The sequence below is a fragment of the Ovis aries genome, chromosome 3 (genome assembly GCF_016772045.2).
Source record: "Ovis aries strain OAR_USU_Benz2616 breed Rambouillet chromosome 3, ARS-UI_Ramb_v3.0, whole genome shotgun sequence".
NCBI classification, from domain to species: domain Eukaryota; kingdom Metazoa; phylum Chordata; class Mammalia; order Artiodactyla; family Bovidae; genus Ovis; species Ovis aries.
This window is the reverse complement of record NC_056056.1, coordinates 23,777,932-23,799,619: the sequence shown is the minus strand read 5'-3', so window position 1 is coordinate 23,799,619 and position 21,688 is coordinate 23,777,932. Positions and strand designations below refer to the sequence as shown.

General features: G+C 39.1%; 1 protein-coding gene across 1 annotated transcript in view; it reads left to right on the top strand.

The window, feature by feature from the left end:
• The window catches only part of NBAS (NBAS subunit of NRZ tethering complex), a 336,032-nt gene that overhangs the window by 158,514 nt on the left and 155,830 nt on the right, over positions 1-21,688 (top strand). The window contains exons 29-33 of the mRNA XM_027966530.2: positions 3,508-3,610; positions 7,474-7,703; positions 10,727-10,839; positions 15,143-15,256; positions 20,735-20,848. Coding sequence (XP_027822331.1) covers positions 3,508-3,610; positions 7,474-7,703; positions 10,727-10,839; positions 15,143-15,256; positions 20,735-20,848 — 674 coding nt within the window. The remainder of the gene's footprint in view (positions 1-3,507; positions 3,611-7,473; positions 7,704-10,726; positions 10,840-15,142; positions 15,257-20,734; positions 20,849-21,688) is intronic.

Genomic DNA, 21,688 nt, shown 5'->3' with positions numbered 1-21,688 from the left:
TCTTTTAGGAGAAGTCCATCCTTGTCAATACTTGGTATGGTCAGTCTTTTTATGTTTATTTTAATAGGTATTAATATGTTGTGGTATCTAATTTTTGTTTAAATTGCTTTATCCAAAGAGTAATAACATTGAGCATCTATTTATGTGATTATTTGCCATCATTGTATCTTCTTAGATCATTTTAAAACTGAGCTTTTGTTTCTTTACTGATTTTGAGTTTTCTTATATACTCGGGATACGAGTTCTTTTTTATATATATGCTTTTGCAGAGATTTTCTCCTATCTGTCTTATCTTTTCATTTTCATACTTGTCTTTTGAAGTGCATGTTTTATACATTTTGATAAGATACTGTTTATCAGCTTGTTCTTTGTTGATTGTGTTTTTGATGTCATGTTATGAAACGTTTGCCAAAGATTTCCTCCTGCCATTTGTAGTAAAATTTTTAGTTTTTCCTTTTGTAGTCAGATTCATGGCCCATTTTGAGAGTTCATTTTTGTTTATCATTCACGATATAAATTTTTTTTTAATACCTAAATATTCCAGCGTCATTTGTTGAAAAGACTATCCTTTCTGTACTGAATTGCTTTTGCATCTTTGTTGACTATCAGTCATCCATGTAATGGCGGCCTATTTTGGAATTCTTTATTTTGATCCATTGATCTATTTGTCTATCTTCTAATAATAATAACCATACTATGTTAATTGTTATAGATCTGTAGTAAGTCTGAAAATTATTGTAAATTTATAGGAAGGCTTAAAACTTTCTCCTCATCTCTTTTTGGACAGTTTATTATAGTTATTAACTTATGTGCCATATATTTCCCTTGAAATCATCAGCTTATCCAGGGGAAGTGTTACAGTTACTGTACATGTAATTTGGAATCTTATGTGTTACTGGCCATCTCTCAGCTTTTAAATGAGTAATTTAGAAGATTCTGATAATTTAAGTCTTAAGATTTCTTTACAGCTGTAAACAGTTGGTCAGGATTTCCCACCACGTTGGCTCTACTCTAGAACCCACTCTTCAATAAGAAAGCGTTGGTGCTGCTGCTAGATTACCTGCTGTCTGTCCATTGAATCTCTCAAGTGCTTTTGAAATCTTTGAAGTTAGTTTCTACTTATGGCATTCTACTTACTGAGAATATGTAAGAGAGCAGGGCCTCTTTCTTCAAGGTAGTCAACTTGAAATGAGTCTTAATTATTTCACGTATGCTACCACGGCTTGATGTTTAACAACTATAGAATTTTCTTACGCATATTCTAAATGGTGGCAGGTTTCACTGACTGTGTCACCAATGAGGTTTTACCATCTTGAATGCTGTAGTATTTTCTTTCTGGAAAATAACACATGCCTTCATTCCAAAGTGGTAACTCATACGTCATGTTTGTATTCAGGTATCTCTGTCAATTTTCAAACCTCTTGTTATAGTGCCTCCAAGTTCCACTCTTGGTTCTTATTTACTGCATGCATTCTGAAAAGACCATTGGAAATAATGTCTTATAATTTGTTTTAATTAGAACCTGTACTTACAACTAGCCATGTGTGAGCAAGCATCAATACCATCTGTCCCGTGTTGCTGGTTTCCAGAAGAACAGCTGGGCATGAGAATTTGAATTCTACTAGACAGTGCCCAGGTCTGGTTTTACGAAGCTTGTGCAAGATGGACACTCAATTTTTCAAACATTTTGCTACTTTTTTTGCCTGCAAGCCAAATGTGAAAGAGCCCTTATTTTTTGAAGTCCACCCAAAGAGTTCACATACCAATGTCTAGCTAAAGGAAGCACTTCGGGGATTATCCTTGAAGACTTGCAAATATGTCAGCTTGTTTTATGTATCTGTACGCTGGAAAAGAATGTGGTCTCTTAAGCTTTATTGCATATGGGATAGAAATAATTGTTCATTTTGTGCAGCAAATATAAATTTTTTAAAAAATATTTTGTTTTTAATCCATAAGAGAGAAAACAGTGCATGGAAAAGAAACATTCAGTTGGTTTGACAAACACAAAACAAAACCTACCCTTTCAAGTAATGAGATTCATGAGTATATAGAACTTCAGCACTAGAAAATAAACATAAATGGTGATTACAAACTCATAGATATTCAACAGAGATGAACTTTGAAGAGAGGTGGAGAGAATTACAGCACATCTGCCCTCCTACCAGGCAATATTCATGATGGTATAAGTGACGACAGAAAAATGAACAGTGTATTTGTAACTTTCCCATTCATTCATTCACATTTGTTGAATGCTCTGTTGTACCAGAAAAATGTGAGGTGTGTCTTTTCATACATTCTACTTTAAGTTAATCCTCATAATATTCAAAAAAGGGATCTGAAGTTCAAAGAAATTAGTAAGTTTATTCAATTCCATACAGGCAGTTGAGCCTGTTTTTACAGTTAGGAAAAACCTTGCCTCAGTTGTCTGTTTTATCCACATTAATCTCTTCCATTCCTTATCATTGTCTGAGATGGACTTTAAGTTAGAAAACTGAAATTCAGGAGTATTAAATACTCACAGTCACAGAGCTAGTATGTGAGTCCCTGGGGCATTGTTAACAAAACCTTTCCTGCTACTGTAGAAGAATCTGAGCCATCAAATATCTAACTCTGTGACTCTGGAAGCTAAGATGACATGGTATTTGAACAACTACATTGTGTAGGCCTCACTGCTCGAGCCCCGATTGGTAAATTGCTTCTGAGCAGAAGAAACTGTCGATAAACTGGGGAATCTGATAGGCACTTGCTATTTTGAACTTTCCCATGTGTGGTCACTGGCTTATATTTGAGGGGACCCTGAACACTGTGGCTATGGAATTGTTGAAATAGATACCAACTTGTGTGGGGAATGAAGCATCTTTGTAAGCCAGATAGGAACTGCAGCTGCCTTACAGGGCTCTGTCTTATCTCACCTGGGCTGGCACCTGGGTGGAAGGAACCGCTGCAACACTGTCCCAGACTCCCTGGACTCTGCCGAGACTCCCACTGAGAGGAAACCCTGAGGCTGCCCTGCTGACCAGCAGCACTTCCCTCCTCAAGACTCAAGCCACGTATGGCCTCTGTAGCCTTCTCCATCTGTACGTGTGGTTTAAGTTAAGGACATCCCCTGCTGGCAATTGCAAAGTGATGAGGTGGAATTTTGAAATGCATTCTCCTGCCTCCAAGTGCTTTTTCTGCTGTATTGCAGCTGCTTTATCTTAGGCCATGTGTTTTATTTCACCATAGAAACTCACAGCTTGTATACCTTTGCCGTAGTCAGAGAGTGCTATTCCAGTTTTGTGTCTAGGCCGCCTGTGGCCGAGGTTGCTCTGCCAGCACCTCTGATGTTGTGTCACTGCCCACCTTTTCCATCTGTCTTTAATCCAAGCTTTTTTCCTTGGAAATTCAAATGAAATATACTTCTGTTGATCATCCAAGAGCTATGTGGCATAGAGAATGGTGGTACCAATTTTTTTACTTTTGATCAATTGACAGCCGCAATTTTCTTTTTTCTTTCTCTCCTCCCAGGCAGCCTCCTGTCAGTGAGTCTCACTGGAGAGTGTTGCTGCAGGACATGTTAACGATGCAGCAGAATGTTTACACGTGTCTAGATTCTGACGCTTGCTATGAGGTAACTTGACAGATTTTAGTGTTTCCTTTTAATTTTTAAATTTTGGTTGTTAGATTTTGTTGGTTGAACACAAAGATGATGACCAGAAGCTTCACTCCAAGTAATAGGACTGAATTATTGACAAATAGCTGGTAACTGAGTAGTGCTTTAGAGTTTGAGCACTTTCATATCTTCTTTGTTCATTGCCACACATTTGTTTAGGGGTTAATTTTCATCTGGAAAACTCCGAATTGTACATCAAGTACAATTGTACGCCAAGTACAAGCCTCTCTTCCATAGTTTTGGTTGTCACCAAAAATGACTTCCTCATAGTCGGACTTCCCTTGTAGCTCAGATGGTAAGGAATCTGCCTGCAGTGCAGGAGACCTGGGTTTGATCCCTGGGTTGGGAAGATCTCCTGGAGAAGGAAATGGCAACCCACTCCAATATCCCTGTCTGGAAAATCCCATGGACAGAGGAGCCTGGTGGGCTGCAGTCCATGGGGTTGCAAAGAGTTGGGCACGACTGGGGATCAGTCCTGGATGTTCATTGGAAGGACTGATGCTGAAGCTGAAACTCCCAATATTTTGGCCACCTCATGCAAAGGGCTGACTCATTGGAAAAGACCCTGATGCTGGGAGGGATTGGGGGCAGGAGGAGAAGGGGACAACAGACGATGAGATGGCTGGATAGCATCACCGACTCGATGCACATGAGTTTGGGTGAACTCCGGGAGTTGGTGATGGACAGGGAGACCTGGTGTGCTGCCATTCATGGGGTCGCAAAGAGTCGGACATGACTGAGCGACTGAATTGAACTGAACTGAGCGACTAACACTGGTGACTTGTGAAAAACGGCTTCATGTACCTAAGAAAAGTCTCTCAAATCTGCCCTGTCTTCATCTCTGCTAAGTTGCAATAATCCTCCAAACTTGTTCTGCTCCTTCCAGGTCTCCTTCTAACTTACATGGATTGAGAATATTCTTCTAAAACAGACCTTTTCATTACACTCTTCTTAAAATGAGCTGCTTATTCCCTATGTACAGTCAGAAAGTACCCATATTTCTTACCCTGTCATAGAAAGCCACTGGCAATTCCAACCACCCTGTGCATTTCTCGCCTCTGACACACTCTACTGTGTCCCCTGGGGCTTCAGTGGTGTCTGGTCTGTCCTGAGTCCCTCCGCCGACCATGCTGTTCCCTGCTTCTGTGACTCTGCACGTTATTCCTTTTGCCTACCTGGAATATGTTCCTCTTTTTTAAATTTGAAAATTGATGATAACTTGTAGGATTCAGCTCACTAATCTTGTCCTCTAAGATGCCTTCCTTTGTCCTTTGATGTAGCTCATCTCTTTTGTAGCCTTGCTTTCAAATGTAGTGACTTGTGTGTTTCTATGTGTGTTTCTTCCTCTTGATCATTAGCCTATAGGCAGGCATTATTAGATCACGTTCATCTTCAGCTCCCCTAGTGCATATTCTAGTATTTGGCGTACAAAGGGTACTTAAAGATGGCTAGTTGTCTAGGATTGTAACCTGGGAGGATTTAATCCTTATTTTGGAAGGTATGTGTATTATCACCAAATTCCTCAGGCTTTGCATGGAAAAATGATGCAGCTAACCCATTTTTAATGAGATACAGTTCACAAGAGTGTTCCCATTTGAATTTTCCTATCAAATAAGCCAGATCCAAATTGGGTAGGATATTTCTCGTGTTGCTCTGCTCTGACAATCACAAAGCATAACCTGTTGATAAAATGAGAGTTATAAAATGGGTCTGTGTTTTATGAAATTGGCTGTATTTTAATTCAGGGTGGTTTTAACAAAAGAGCACTGTTGAGAAATGAACATAGGCTGTTGAGAAATGAATAGTTTTTTGTATTTGAACTTCAGATTTTTATTTGCTTGATGGGTGTAAAGTTTATATTGATGATTACAGTCTCTGACCATGCACAACTGCCAGTAACTTCCCCCTTGTATCTAAAGCAAAACTGGAAATTCAGTTTCAGGAGAAAATAATCTATAAGCATATGGGGCCCCAAATCTCAACTGTCATTAGTATGCTTAAAGTAGTTTTTAAGTGTGCGTAGCATTATTTCCTGGTATTTTGTGATTCTGACTGAAAAATTGGCGTTAAATATATTACACTTGAACTCACTTTTGTGTAATCTATCATAACAGCTTGACATATTAAATCGTTTCTGTTATATTTTAACACATTTGTATTAGGCTTTGATATTTTAACAACTTTGTGCTGTTAGTCTTTCTCCTTTGAGAAAACATTTTAAAGCATATTATAACTGTCTTAAACTGATTCTAGAGGATAACCCAGATGTGGCATTTGAAAATATTTTAGTGCTGTTTAAATTATGCTATATTGTCTTACTGACTTGTGGCTGTTATATTCGGTTTACCTGTTCTTGGAAATTAATTTGAAATCTCATTGGCCCAATTTTGATAAAGTGCATGAGTTCTATATAGCCTGTAGAGCAGAAATGTGTACTGTTCATTTCAGCAAAACCTTTAAAATCATAGGAGTGAATTGTAATTTTAAGTATCGGGCATTGAGTCTCTATGGCTTACCTGAATAAATCAAAGAAAAAGAGAAATTGTTACACCTAAGTCATTTTGGTCACTTGGAGTGAGCCATTTTCACCTGTTGTATAAGTGGTTAGGGTTACTGCCTGATAATTTGCTTTCTGCCACAATATGTATTTTATAGCAGATCCCTTGTTGGAGATTAGTAATTTTATCCTTGCCAGTCATTTTAGTAAAAGCCTGTCTAAAACTACCTTTTCCAGAAGCTTAGAACAATTGAAAGTAAGGAGATCTTATGAAAATTGGTTAGCCTTCCTTTTTATAAGGAAACTCTTGCCTGTCCATTAAATGTTCTTTTCAGTTCTTGCTTCTATTTCTGTCCTCATCCAGCAGTGGCGTGATAGGAAAGAGCAGCCCCGGGGACGTTATTCCGGGGATGTTCTCCCAGGGAAGTTCTTGTGCTGATTATATATCGATATGATTAGTGTGGGCTTAAATGTATTTCTTTAATGAGACTCTTTTGGAATAAGTAAATAACCTCAGTTATAGAATAAATTTTATGTTAATTGGTGCTGTTAGTTGCCTTGTAAAATGCTGTGGTATTTGCACAACTACCTTCCATCAAGTAGCTTCTGTTGTATTAAATAGTTTTTAATTTGCAGATTGGCCAAAAAAATGTCACGTGGTGTATTGTCATTCTAGTGATGAGGTGTAAGGAGAACATTTGTAGCTTAGGTATTTAGTGAGACTGAAGGTCCCCTGGAGAAGGAAATGGCAACCCACTCCAGTATTCTTGGCTGGGAAATCCCAGGGATAGAGGAGCCTGACGGGCTACAGTCCGTGGGGTTGCAAAGAGTCAGATGTGACTGAGAGACTGAGCATGCACGTACACTTCTGAGACTGACTTTATGTGCTTTAAGCAGTCATTAATTATGTGCACCATATTCAAAGATTTTCTTTTAAAAAATAAAAATGTTATAATTCACCCAGAGTGTGGGACAGTATGTCTGATGGACTTGGTTTCAGTGAGTAGGAACTTTAGGTATTTTACTTAAGTGTTCATTGTAACACATGAAAGTATGCTTACCATTAGTTTGTTCAGTTAAATTATTTCTTCTTGCTAAAAGAGGGAATTTTTTTAAAATTGAGGTGAAATTCACATAACATAAAATTAAGCATTTTAAAGTATGCTTCATTGTCATTGAGGTACATTCACAGTATTGTGCAACCTCTGCTTGTAGAATGGATGTATTTTTAAAATTTATTATACTTGGATATCAGAGCTTCCATTGTGTTGAGAACTGAGTCCTCCCTTTCTAAGCACTAATTCTATTTTATTCTTTTCCCCAGATATTTACAGAAAGTCTTCTGTGTTCCAGTCGCCTTGAGAACATCCACCTGGCTGGGCAGATGATGCACTGCAGTGGTTGCTCAATAAATCCACCAACTAGTATAGCCCATAAAGGAAAAACCCAATACAGGGTCAGTTACGAAAAAAGTATTGACTTGGTTCTGGCAGCCAGCAGAGAGTACTTCAATTCTTCTACCAACCTCACTGACACCTGCATGGATCTGGCCAGGTAGAGGAACTGTGTTCTCCATAAGAGAGAATGGGGTCAGAATACACACACTGCATTGTTGGTTTTATTCTCTGCTTTACAAAATACGTTATCACAAGTACAGAGTGACCCTTCCATTTGGGGTACAGTTGCTTAGGGCTTGAATATAGAAAGAAAACTTAATTATATCATGAGTGTTCATTAGCTTATGAGCCTTTTTCTCTAGCACACTTTCCCACAGTCATTCTAGCTGATTTTCTGTAAGGTTATACTTTTCTTCTATTGGAAGAAATTCATGTTGTAGCCTGTAAATCCAGGTTCTGGAAAATTTTAGCACATTAGGTCATTTCTGTATCCTTTACATGGCTTCCAGTCTGCTTAGGGACAGGAGACCTGATTAGATAATAAAACCCAAAAGTCTCTTCCAAGTGGAAATTTATGGACTAGGGATTCTATTCTCTTGGCCTGTTGTATAGGAAAATTAGCGTCCCTTTTTCTTGGTATTGATTCTTAGGTGCTTTTTTTTTTTTTTTGCATGTAGAACTTTAAGCCTTTGCCTCTCTTAATGGCTTAACTATGTTGCCAGCTTTTTATTGTATAGACTTTATCTTTCAAATGGCTATTTAGAATTTCTAAAAATTGTAATTGTTATTCTTTTCTCTTACATAAGGTTTCTGTCTTTTGTGTCAGACTTTGAAAGACCTTTAATTCCAAAGATCATTAAAGTCATTTTTAATATTCTTTTCTTACTACTTCAGTTTTATTTTTGCATTGAAATTTTAGGCTTATTTGGATTATTTTGGTGTAAAGATTGTGATAGTTATTTAGTTACTTTTCCCCTCAAATGACTAGTAGTTACTTCAACTCTAGCAAGACTTTTAAAGGTATCATTTCCCCTCCAAACTGCCCCCCCGCCAGCTCCTCCCAGTGAAATCTTATCACAGAGTCATGTTTTCTCAAGGCATGTTATTAAACTTGACAAAGTTGTTTAAAATAGTTAGTACATTTTTTCTTCTTTCCCAAGGGATAGTATTTCTATTTCAGATGATGAAAATATCAAATAGAATAGCCTTTGAAACTTGGAGTTGTGTTTGACCTAAATCTTCTTGACAGATGCTCCTAGAGATCATTTTAAAAACTATACTTGCAGTATTTTCCTTTCATCCATCTTCTCTCTCCTATGAAAGTGAAGTGAAAGTGTTAGTTGCTCAGCCGTGTCCAACTCTTTGCAACCCCATGGACCATAGCCTGCCAGGCTCTGCTGTCCATGGAATTTCTCCTATAAGGACACACTTAAATTTTAAAAATGTCATATGTGTATAACGTTGCACCAACTGATTGTGACTTGTGAGCTCAGATGTATTTAATTGTTCACAGTTTTATTGAAATAGAGAATAGCCATCCATTCTTACTGATTAAATTATTATTTATTTACTATTTTTTTTAATTGAAGAAGCAATGCAGGCACGAGATAAAATACAGAAAGATAAGCTATGGACAATGTCTTTCTCCTCATTATAGTTCCACTATCTTGAATGCTTTCTATACTTTTAATGTATTTCCTGTGTATCCTTCTGGAATATCTTATTGAATATTACATACTTCTTTCCTAAGTCACAGGTGCTTACTACTTGTCCATACCTTTCTCTGTTTTGTTTTATTCACTCGCTGTCTTTATGTAGGGTTTTTCTGTGTAAGTGCTTATTGGTTTGTTGCATTCTTTTTTGGTGGTTGTAGAATATTCCATTGTTTGACTTTTATATAGTTTATTTAATTAGTTCCTGATTTAGTGCATTTTATTTCAAAAAGAGCTTATCTGTAGTATAAATTCCTAAAACTGGAATTCCTGTTTTCAAAGGTAAATGCAGTTGGAATTTTCGTAGATACCATAAATAGGTTATATACTGTTTACTCTTGAACCAGTAGTATGTGTTAGTGCTTATCTGCCCTAATTTTTGCAAGAAGAAGATAGGCCTATATCTGTCAGTTGGTCATGTAGGTAGACACTGGCCTAGACATCTTCCTGTGATGGTCCAGGATCTTAGACTCATTTGCTCTTCATGGCCTGACCTCTGCCTGTCCTTTCTAGTCTTATGCTCCACTGTTCCTCTGCTGCTAAGTCGTTTCAGTCATGTCCGACTCTCTGTGACCCCACAGACGGCCTCCCACCAGGTTCTGTCGTCCCTGGGCTTCTCCAGGCAAGAACACTGGAGTGGGTTGCCATTTCCTTCTCCAGTGCATGAAACTGAAAAGTGAAAGTGAAGTTGCTCAGTCGTGACTGACTCTGAGCGAACCCATGAACTGCAGCCTACCAGGCTCCTCCATTCAGCGAATTTTCCAGGCAAGAGTACTGGAGTGGGGTGCTAGTGCCTTCTCTGCACTGTTCCTCTACGTGCATCTTTCAGAAAATAGATTTGTTGTTAACTAAAATTTATCAAGTATGCTTTCTCTGAGTTTCACAAAATTTGCTTAAAATCCTCCATAGGTATCACAAATTCTTAGTTATCAAATCACTGTCACTTATATTTATCTCAGTACTGCATCAACAACTGATTGTTTCTGATCAGCAAAATGTCTCTTGTGCACTTTGTTAGGTTATTCTTTTTTCCTTTGAGAGACAGAGTTGTGACCGAAATCAAGACATTTCTGCTTTCCTTAGAAGAATAACTGGAAATTATCTGAATTCTGTCTTTTTGCTTAATCCTTTTTATATCATCATTATCTTTGAGGTTAACAGTAAACAGAGCACTAAGCCCAGAGCTAACCTATCTTGCTTTATCCTCTGATACCTTACGAGCTGTAACCTGCGCAAATCACTCACATCTGAGCTTCAGTTTTGGCTTCCTTGCAAAGCAAGTGGTGATATTTCTCTGTCTCACAGGCTTGCTGTGAGGATTAAGTAAGAGATCAGGAAGCCTCTAGCAGAATACCTGGAAGGAAGTTGCTGTCTGATAAATGTGTTGGATCCCTGTGTTGTCGATCATAGAAGGGCAGTTTAGCTGAACATATGCTACTTTTCCACTTTAAAAATGATTTTGTCCTAGGTGCTGTTTACAGCTGATAACAGATCGACCTCCTGCCATTCAAGAGGAGCTCGATCTTATCCAGGCCCTGGGGTGCCTTGAAGAATTTGGGGTGAAGATCTTGCCTTTGCAAGGTGAGTTTTCTACTTAAGTGTTGCACTTTTATTAGCTTATTTTGCATAAATTTCACTAGTATTCCTGTTTAGGTGTCGAAATAAAGAGTACTTTTGGTCATTTAATCCATTAGCAATAGGTTCTGCCCTCTGTCCCATTTTTCAGTGACATTAGTACAGCAGTGAGGCTGTTGGATAACAGCAAAAAGAGAAATTGGGGATTACAGGTGAGAGTTTCATGTTTACATCAGTTTTGGATTGAAATTTATTTGTTTCAGTTGTGTAATTTAGAAGTAGCTCTAAATGATAATAGTTTATTTCTTCTTATGCTTACTGTAGAATATTCTTTAATTGAATCCGTATTTTTTTTAACAGAGGGAATGACAGGAAATTGTTGTTTAGTTAAATTACTAACAGTATGTTAGCACTGCTCAAGTTCTTTTACCTAAAGGTGGAAGTCAGATTCAGTTCGATTCAGTTCAGTTCAGTTCAGTTGCTCAGTCGTGTCCGACTCTTCGAGACCCCATGAATCGCAGCACTCCAGGCCTCCCTGTCCATCACCAACTCCCGGAGTTCACTCAGACTCACGTCCATCGAGTCCGTGATGCCATCCAGCCATCTCATCCTGTGTCGTCCCCTTCTTCTCCTGCCCCCAATCCCTCCCAGCATCAAAGTCTTTTCCAATGACTCAACTCTTCGCATGAGGTGGCGAAAGTACTGGACTTTCAGCTTTAGCATCATTCCTTCCAAAGAAATCTCAGGGTTGATCTCCTTCAGAATGGACTGGTTGAATCTCCTTGCTGTCCAAGGGACTCTCAGAGTCTTCTGCAACACCACAGTTCAAAAGCATCAATTCTTCGGTGCTCAGCCTTCTTCACAGTCCAACTCTCACATCCATACGTGACCACTGGAAAAACCATAGCCTTGACTAGACGGATCTTAATTAGTACCAGCCCAAACAAGTCATCTGTCCTTTTGGGACAGTGGGCATCTCCCAGTGTCCTGAACCTCACCTGATAAGCAGGAGAGAGATTTTCTGTGGCTTCAAACCCTGCACCTCAGTGCCCTAAATGAAGTGAGTGTGTTTGGTGATTCGCGGTATGCTTGGCTAGTTTCCATGTAATCTCTGATCTTTATTCTTAAAAAAGATTTTTAATTTTTTTATTGAAGTGTAATTGACTGGCAGTGTTGTGTTAGTTTCAGGTGTACAGCAAAGGGCTCTCATCTGTATTCTAACTCTGGAAATGTTCAGAATTGGAAGTAGGAGAGGTTTCGCTAGGTTCTTCTCATCTCTGGTTTTTGATAAATTTTCACTGGAATTGTGTCTCTGGTGTTTGTTTTTTTTAAAAAAAAACTTCTAATATCATTGATCAATGATAGTCTGTTACAGGTTCCTTGGTGTGTTTATCCTCTGAGATTATTTGAGTCAGATGGATCTTAGGGAATGTCAGCCAGTGGAGACATTCTCGTGTGGGTTTCCACTGTAGTTTTACTAAAAATGAAAGTTCTGCTTGTCAGACAAAAATCTAAGATTTTTTAAAGGTGGTATTACTATTATCTTGATTATTGTTTGAAAGTAATAAGTATGTGATTTTAAGTATCCTGCAGCATCTTAAATAGGCATATTCAAGGTGATTGTTAAATCGCTAGAAAAGTCTATTCACTTATACCATTCATTTAATTTTTGAGCTCAAACCTTCTTTAAATTGTGAGGATCAATCAGAGTTACCAGCAAGCATTTTTAGTTTATTCCCAAATGTCTTAAATCATTAACCACTTCCCCAATACGTATATATTTTTAATTGAAGATTTCAATCATGAGAGAGTCCAAAGTAGTATGAAACTTTTGTCCTTCTTGTATCTCTTGTTAGGTCAGGCCATTATAGCTTTGACTCTGTATGTATCTTTTAGCTAGTTATTTAATCCAGGCAGATTGATACAACACCAAAAAAAAATGGATTCCCAAATGCTACTGAAGTTTGAAAGTTATATTGAGCTCTGATTTTTCTGTGGTACTCAATTAGCAATGTTTACAAATCAGCTGATGGATTTAAATATTTTCAACCAAACCTGCCACCTCACTGAGAAACTTCCTGACTGAGGAGAGTCTTAAGAAAGATGTTGCTTTCATGTCCTGACAGCTTTTCAGTTTATATATTGATTTGGAGTTTCCTATTAGAATGACTCCTGGATGTGGAGATGGAATATTCCTTTTCTGTACTGTTTGTTGTATTTATGCCACAGGTGCAGCTTAGGTTTAAGCTGTTTTCATGTTCATCAGTAATACTGGATCAACAGAATAACTTGATCTTTAAAGACTTATGATCCGGCTATTTTTCTTTATTGTAGCCCGCGTACAATAGTACACTTCGCTTTGTTTTGATGCCCTTCTTTGCCTACACTATCAGAGTTGGTGTTTCCAGCGGTGAAGGCTAGTGTTGCTAGATATAATGCATGAGTTAATAGAAAACAGGATCAGAAATGTATAAAAATGATTCCTTATGTAAGGGTCACCTGTGATGTGTTTGTGTGCACTTTTCCTTCTATCTTGGGTGTCTATGTTGTATTCAGTTCAGTTCAGTCGCTCAGTCGTGTCTGACTCTTCACGACCCCGTGAATCGCAGCATGCCAGGCCTCCCTGTCCATCACCAACTCCTGGAGTTCACTCAGATTCACGTCCATTGTGTCAGTGATGCCATCCAGCCATCTCATCCTCTGTCGTTCCCTTCTCCTCCTGCCCCTAATCCCTCCCAGCATCAGAGTCTTTTCCAGTGAGTCAACTTTTTGCATGAGGTGGCCAAAGTATTCTTATATTCAAGTGAACCAATTTAAGATATTTCAGTTATCTCTGTGTTCTTTCTACAATAGAATCCATTGATTTTCCAGACTTAAGAGTGTTGTGTTAAGCCCAGCCTTAGGTCCGTTAGGGTTAGTCACTCAGTTGTGTCTGACTCTTTGCCACCCCATGGACTGTAGCCTGCCAGGTTCCTCTGTCCATGGGATTTTCCAGGCAGGAATACTGGGGTGAGTTGCCATTTCCTCCTCCAGTGGATAATCCTGACCCAGGGATCGAACCTGGGTCCCTTGCATTGCAGGCCGATTCTTTACCATCTGAGCCACAAGGGAAACCCACTTTTTCACGTATTGCTGAATAACTAGACACTCTTCTTAACTTTTCTTTGTATTTAACTTTTCTTGTTTACTGAATGAGTGTATTAATAAGCATCTTATCGAATTTCTTATAAAGATTAAGTCTGTTACGTTTACAGTGTTTGGGATATAGTAAGAGCTCTGTAAGTATCAGCTGTCATTTTATGATTTTCCTTGGAGTTCCTCTTAATGCTGGCAGAATTAGAGTGGTCTTACCCTCTTTTGCCTTCTCCCTCTTTCCCTCCACTCCTGTCCCTTCCTTCTCCTCTCTCCATGCTCCTTTCCTTACATTCAATAAAAATTAATTTAGGCACATTTATTCTAGCAACCAGAATAATGAAAGGGTACCTCTTGACTTTGAGGGACTAACACCCTGCTAGGCATTGTATACAGTTGTGATTTTGTCTTCTTGTGTTTAGATTCTGATTCAGCCCACTTTGACCTGTGTGATCTGTGTCAACTTAATGGCTTTGAACTTGACCTACCTCAGATGGAGATAATAGTAAAATATTCCCTAGACAGTCCTGAAAGTTATATCTTGAATACTGAAAATTCTGGGTTAATCTTGGCGAAAACTATTTAGAGGAATTCTTTGTATCATTCTTGCAACCTTTCTGAAAGTCTGAAATTTAATCCCAATAAAAATTTACCCTTCCTCCAAAAGCCTGTTCCAAAGAAAAGCTACTACCTTTCTCCTTTATGTCATTTATATAAATCGGGCCAGTGAGTGCTTCAAGGACTTTTACTGTCCCAACTGAAGTGATGTGGTGGAGGCAGAAAGTGGATATTTGGAATTTGGAATGGATTTGGGGAAGCTGAGGTATGGTGGGCAAACAGGTGTACAAGGAAGTATGTGAAATTTTCAAAGACAAATACCACTGTCTTTAAAATTTTCCGTTAGTCCTGATTTGACAATGCAGCACTTCTCTCTTAATTTCAGAATGTCAGTTCACTTGCTGTATTTCAGAACTTTGGTGATAAAGGATCTTTAACGTACGTTATTTATTCAGAATCAACAATAACTTTATTATTTTTTTAAATTGTCCTTTACTTAATTCTTATTGATCTGGGGGTACACACTGTTTTCATTTTGTTCATTTGCCTTAAATTAGGAAGGTCGTCATACCTTTGTTGTGTCCCTGGTCACAAGTCATCAGTGTGTCTGTCTTTGTAGTGCGCTTGTGCTCTGATCGGATCGGCCTCATCAAGGAGTGTATTTGCCAGTCCCCCATGTGTTACAAGCAGTCCACCAAGCTGCTGGGCCTTGCTGAGCTGCTGAGGGTAGCAGGTAAGTTTTGAATGCTTAACTGCAGAATCTGTGTTATTCTGTGCATCATCCTAGGAAAACACTGGAATGTGCACTACTAGGTGTGAGAGGAGCTGCTTTTCAGCAAGATTTTGTCTTTTCCAGCAAGACTGGCATGTTATAAAAATGTGTTCCTGTGTTGAGCTGCTTGGACCTCTGTCTTCTAAATGAAGGCAGACTTATTTGGGGTTCCATGGTCATGCAGGGTCAGAAACAGAAGTCAGAGTTACCGTTTATAACCAGAAAACTTAAAAAGTAGGGCAAGCCAGCTCAGCTAGTTCACCTTCCGTTTCCACATTTGGTATAATATTTTTGAACCTGAATAATTACTTAGAAAAATTTGTGCATTTACCGTTTGGCCAGGTTTTCGCATGCATTATCTTATTTCATTTTCTGTTAAATGATGTTGATGTTTTCTTCCTGTTTTATGAGGGAATTGAAGGTCAGAGAAGTTAAGGGTCTTGCTCAGCAGGGTGAAGTAACAGAGCATTTCTGAGTCTAGACTTCATATGTCACACTGTTGTGCTTACCAGTCTTTTAACATTTTTCTTTTGTATTTTTGACTCATCCAATGTGTATCCCACCTGATGGACATCTTCAAGTGCGTCCTCATCTTCTTAAATAGATTTTAAAGTGTGCAGCTTAAGATTTTCAAATCCAGCACAATTTTGCGACAGATACCTTCCCATTTCAACTAAAAGAATGAACATGAGCCTGCCCACTGATTCGAAACACCAGCTGTCTATACTGGACATGTCTGTTGGTTTGCTAAGTGGTCTTTCTTTGGGACCCCGTCCCTCTCCCAGCCCATGTGACCCCAGGAGACTTGCCAGTCAACATGCCTTGCCACAGTGATTGGCACTGTCGTCCTGCCAGTACCTTCTGTCCACCTGCCAGTGCAGAGATGACCGTGCGACTCAAGACAAACCAATCAAAATCTTTCCTGACGTTTGATATATAAACACAGGAAGACAGAGGCACATTCTTCTTTTCTAAATTAAATTCGTAAGGATACAGCTTTGGGGATGCTGGCAGTCATTTGTCTGATCAGTTTTCTGAAAATGAATCCATTTAAGAGAGAAAAGGAAAACCCCCCAGTGGCAGCCTACATGCCTCAAGATCTAGTCCTGCCTGAAGATGCTTTTAACCCCAGAAATTGTTTTTAGTTAAAATGGGATTAAATTCCATGTTTAGCTTAAAAAAATGTAAAGAGGATTTTGTTTGTATTTTGAGCTTTAAGTAAATATATATATGTATATGTATATTTGGTAGACACATTTATGTTTTAAAATCTAAATAGAACTCTTCTTCTTAAGGCTTTATAGTTGTGTCAGATGTCCTTTCCTGAAAGCATAACACTAGCATTTTTACCCCTGGCCTTGGAGATGTGTTCAGATATACCTTGGGGGCCAGGCAGCCATCAGGAAGTATCTTGGAAGGCTGCAGAGAAGTTGAGTGTGGGGTCTGAAGACTGGTCCCGTCCTTACTCTCCTACTCATTTGCTAAATGACTTAAGCTTTAGCTTCTGGGAAGTAGGAGTGACACCCCCTGCTTTAAGTCTAGGTTATGAGACTCACATGAGTTAATGCATACGAAAGCACTTTGTAAACTTGAAAGCACTCTGATCATCAGGGAAGAATTTCATAAGGATCCAGTTCATAGACACTAATGAAGCAGTCAGGGATGCTGTCTACATTTTCCATGTACCTGCCTACTATTGTTAATTTCCATTTTTATCCCTGTGACACTGACCTAAAAATAGGAATATCAGTGATCAAGGTAGGCCTGCATTTTTAATGGTATGAACATTACTCTTCAGTCCTGCCGAGTACATTTGTGTGGAACACCTGGTGTTCAAATCGCTTTTCTTTGTTGCAGCTATTTTCGTTCTCCTATTTGGAACCATCTCAACTTGACCACCTCTGTTTCACAAACTTGAATGTGGAATCTGTGTTATAACTTCAGTCCAGTATCATTAAAAGAGAAGACTAGTATCCATATTTCATTCAAAGCGGAGCTTTTATTGTGAGCCCCCTGAGTGCATATAATAGCTACCGTGTATTGGTGACTGCTGTGTGCCAGCTCCCTTCTGTGCCCTTTTAACACACTGGCTCTTCTGCTGTTCACTGCAGGCTCTCCTTACTGGCATTCTGGGGAAATAGAGGCCCCAGAGAGGAAAGTCATACCGCTTTGTCAGGTGCTTTGGATACAGAGTTCTGTTACGTACCTGCTGCCCTCTGGGAATTTAGCATCTTAGAGGGCTGCAGAAGCAGAGAACTATGTTGCATCATGGGGTATGAGGGCAGTCCATGGCTTCTGTAAACAGATGTTAGAGAATCTGAAAGACAACTGTAATATTTAGCTGGGGGCGGAGTGGTGTTAAAAAAGGGATCACAGGCAGGTAACATGTATCTGAAGCGTACAGAATGCTGCGGTTATTTATTGCTGCTTTACAAACCACCCCGAAACCTAGCAGCTTAAAATAACAACATTCATGTCCTCTGATCTCTCCCAGTTCTGAAAGTTGACCGGGTAGTTCAGGGTCTTTTATGAAACTGCAGTCAGATATTGCGGTTAGGGCTGTGCTCATCTCAAAGACTGCTTTGTTCACATGTCTGGCACCTGGGCTGAGAAGATTGAAAAAGCTGGGGGCTGGAGTAGCTCAGGCTTTCTCTTCTCTATGTGATTTGTCCTTACCATCTTTCCTTATTTTGTTGTCAGACTACCTGGATTTCTTATGTGGTGGCTGAGGGCTCCCAGAGCCAGTATCCCAAGTTCAGTTCAGTTCAGTCGCTCAGTCGTGTCTGACTCTTTGTGACCCATGAATCGCAGCACGCCAGGCCTCCCTGTCCATCACCAACTCCCAGAGTCTACCCAAACACATCTCCATTGATTCGGTGATGCCATCCAGCCATCTCATCCACTGTCGTCCTATTCTCCTCCTGCCCCCAATCCCTCCCAGCATCAGAGGCTTTTCCAATGAGTCAACTCTTTGCATGAGGTGGCCAGAGTATTGGAGTTACAGCTTTAGCATCAGTCTTTCCAATGAATACCCAGGACTGATCTGCTCTAGGATGGACTGGTTGGATCTCCTTGCAGTCCAAGGGACTCTCAAGAGTCTTCTCTAATACTGCAGATCAAAAGCATCAATTCTTCGGCGCTCAGCTTTCTTCACAGTCCAACTTTCACATCCATACATGACCATTGGAAAAACCATAGCCTTGACTAGACAGACCTTTTTTGGCACAATAATGTCTCTGCTTTTTAATATGCTATCTAGGATTGTCATAAATTTCCTTCCAAGGAGTAAGCATCTTTTAATTTCATGACTGCAGTCACCATCTGCAGTGATTTTGGAGCCCCCCAAAATAAAGTCTGACACTGTTTCCACTGTTTGCCCATCTGTTTCCCATGAAGTGATGGGACCAGATGCCATGATCTTAGTTTTCTGAATGTTGAGCTTTAAGCCAACTTTTTTACTCTCCTCTTTCAGTTTCATCAAGAGGCATTTTAGTTCCTCTTCACTTTCTACCATAAGGGTGGTGTCCTCTGCATATCTGAGGTTATTGATATTTCTCCCGGCAATCTTGATTCCAGCTTGTGCTTCTTCCAGCCCAGCGTTTCTCATGATGTACTCTGCATATAAGAGAAACCAGCAAAAGTTTCATGTCATTTTGCTGTAATTTAGCTTTGGAATTTGGGCAGCTTCATCTCTATTGTGTCTTATTCATGGAAGCAGTCACACAGGCCCTCCCAAGTTCAAGGGAAATACTTATAGGCTCTGCTTGAAGTTGACTGGGCTTGGGTGAGCCTGAGATGGCTTCCACAGCTGTTGGAACAGGCCTGCATTACCCTCTGGCTGGTTGTCAGACCCTCAGCCTCTTGCCCCAGGGAGCTCTCCATGAGGTTTCTCGGGCATTCTCTAAACAAGGCGACTCCTGGCTTTCTCCTGGAGCCATTGATCCAGAGACCAGGGCAGAGCCTATAGTGTTTTTTTACAACCTCCTCTTGGCAGTCAGACACCATCGTTTACAGCTTATTCTGTTAGAAATAAATCACTAGCCATCCCCATTCAAGGGGAGAAGCAGTAAGCTCCATCTTTAGAAGGGTGTACCAAAGAATTTGTGGACATAGTTTAAATTATATTTCATATATTCAAGGTTTTGTCCTACTACTGCTAGTATTTTCTTCAAACTAAACATTTAGACCATTTTCTTTAGTCGATTTCTAGTCTGGTTGTACTGCTGGCTCTTCTCCCTGTGAACTTGATTTTCTTTGTAGGACTTTTCCAGAATCATTGTTTTCAAGTGTGTTTTTTCTTTTAGCCACCTGCTCAGATCACCTGATATACAAACTAACTTTCTCACAATGAAACTATTAAGTTTAAATCCATTTTACTTTGTATTTATGGTTTTTGTCTTTTTATTTGTCATTATTGATTAGAGTTAGAGCATTCAAATACTAGAATAAATAGGGAAAATGTTTAAATTCCCTATTTGGAGAAAAACTTTTCCTTTACCTACCTACGTTGGAATGGCTGGTCTGGGGCTGGTATATCTGTATTTTACTGGAGTATCACAGATTTACAGTGTTGTATTAGTGTACAGTGAAGTGATCTGGTTATAAATGTACATATATTCATTCTTTTTTAGATTTTTTTTCTCATATAGATTATCACAGAATATTGAGTAGAGTTTCATTTGCCATAAAGTAGGTCCTTGTTGGTTATGTATCTTGTATATAATAGTGTGTATGTGTTCATCTCAGGTTTCTCATTTATCCCTCCCCACCAAGTTTGTTTTTGTTATGTTAGTCTGTTTTTGTTCTGTAATAATTTCATTTCTTTTTTAAAAAAATTGGATTCCATGTCTGCGTGATATCATAATGTGTTTGTCCTTGTCTCACTTCACTCACTGTGATGATTTCTAGGTCCATCCATGTTGCTGCAAATGGCACTATTTCATGCTCTTTTATGGCTGAGTAATATGCCCGTGTATCTGTGTCCCACATCTTCTTTATCCATTCCTCTGTTGATGGACGTTTAGGTTGCTTCCATGTCTTGGCTATTGTAGACAGTGCCGCAGTGAACATGGGGGTGCAGGCAGCCTTTTGGTTTATGGGTTTCTCTGGATACATGTCCAGCAGTGGGACTGACGGATCATATGATAGTTCTATTTTTACCTTTTTAAGGAACCTCTGTACTGTTCTCCATAATGGTTGTACCAATTTATATTTTGTATGGGGCCAATATTAATCATTGATTACTTTGGAGACTGAGCAATAATTTCAGGATTAATAACCAGATTGAAAGGTCTAAGTGGCCTTGACCTTTTGTCCTGTTGTCTTATAAAAATCTAATCTCTGTTTTTCCTTTGAGAATTAATTAGAAAGATAGAGATAAGGAACTCCTCTATCAGTCGATACTGCCCCAAACAGTAAGTTGTTTGCATGTGTTTACAGGTGAAGACCCAGAAGAAAGGCGTGGACAGGTTCTCATCCTTCTAGTGGAGCAGGCACTGCGTTTCCATGACTACAAAGCTGCCAATGTGCATTGTCAGGAGCTGATGGCTACAGGTGAAGTAGACACCACTTGACACTTTGCTCATGTTCTCTCTCATGGAAGAGGTCTCTTTTGAAACACTTGGTCTAATTGGTAAGCCAGCCACACTGTGTTCATAAGCCTTGGGAGATGTTTTGTGAGCACCGATAAGTAGGTATTCCATGTGCTTGTATATTAATGTAAATACTTTAATGGGCTCAAGGGGTTATGTTTTATCTGGGATATGGTTGCTTTCCATTCCGTATTAAAAGCAGGCTCATAATTTTAATAGCAATTTTATGTAAAATATTTTAATTTTAAAATATTACAAAATATATTATGTAAATATTTTATGTATTTGTCATATAAAAGAAAAACTTCAAATTTGAAGTATCTTTGTAATTTGTGACTACATTGTTAGTTTTTCTATCCTTTAATTTCTTTAAAAGGTCACAAAATGCTTTTTGAATTTGAGCAGTTGGGAAGTAGCTTGCCGCTGATATTGAAATTATAACTCAAGTCTCTGGAGGATAAGCAGTTGTTATTGTGGAATAATTTCTCTGTGAAAGAGCACATTTCCCAGAGGAGTAGCCAGTAAGGTTTTTCATAGGCTCTGGGCTAAATGGTCTGCTTTTTGTAGTTGTGCCTGAGTGTGTGGAAACTCAGGCACGCTCAGCTGTTTACCTACTGCCTGTGCGTGTCTCTGCACGGCTAGCAATGCAGTGCTTCACTGTGTGATACCTCCTGGTGTTGCACACTGATGGTTTGTAAACTTGCTGTATGCTGGTAAAAGAAATGATTATTCTGACACTTGTTAAAAATGGTAAGGAAGACTTTATTCAGGACTTCCGTAACGGGAGAGAAATCAGGCTCAA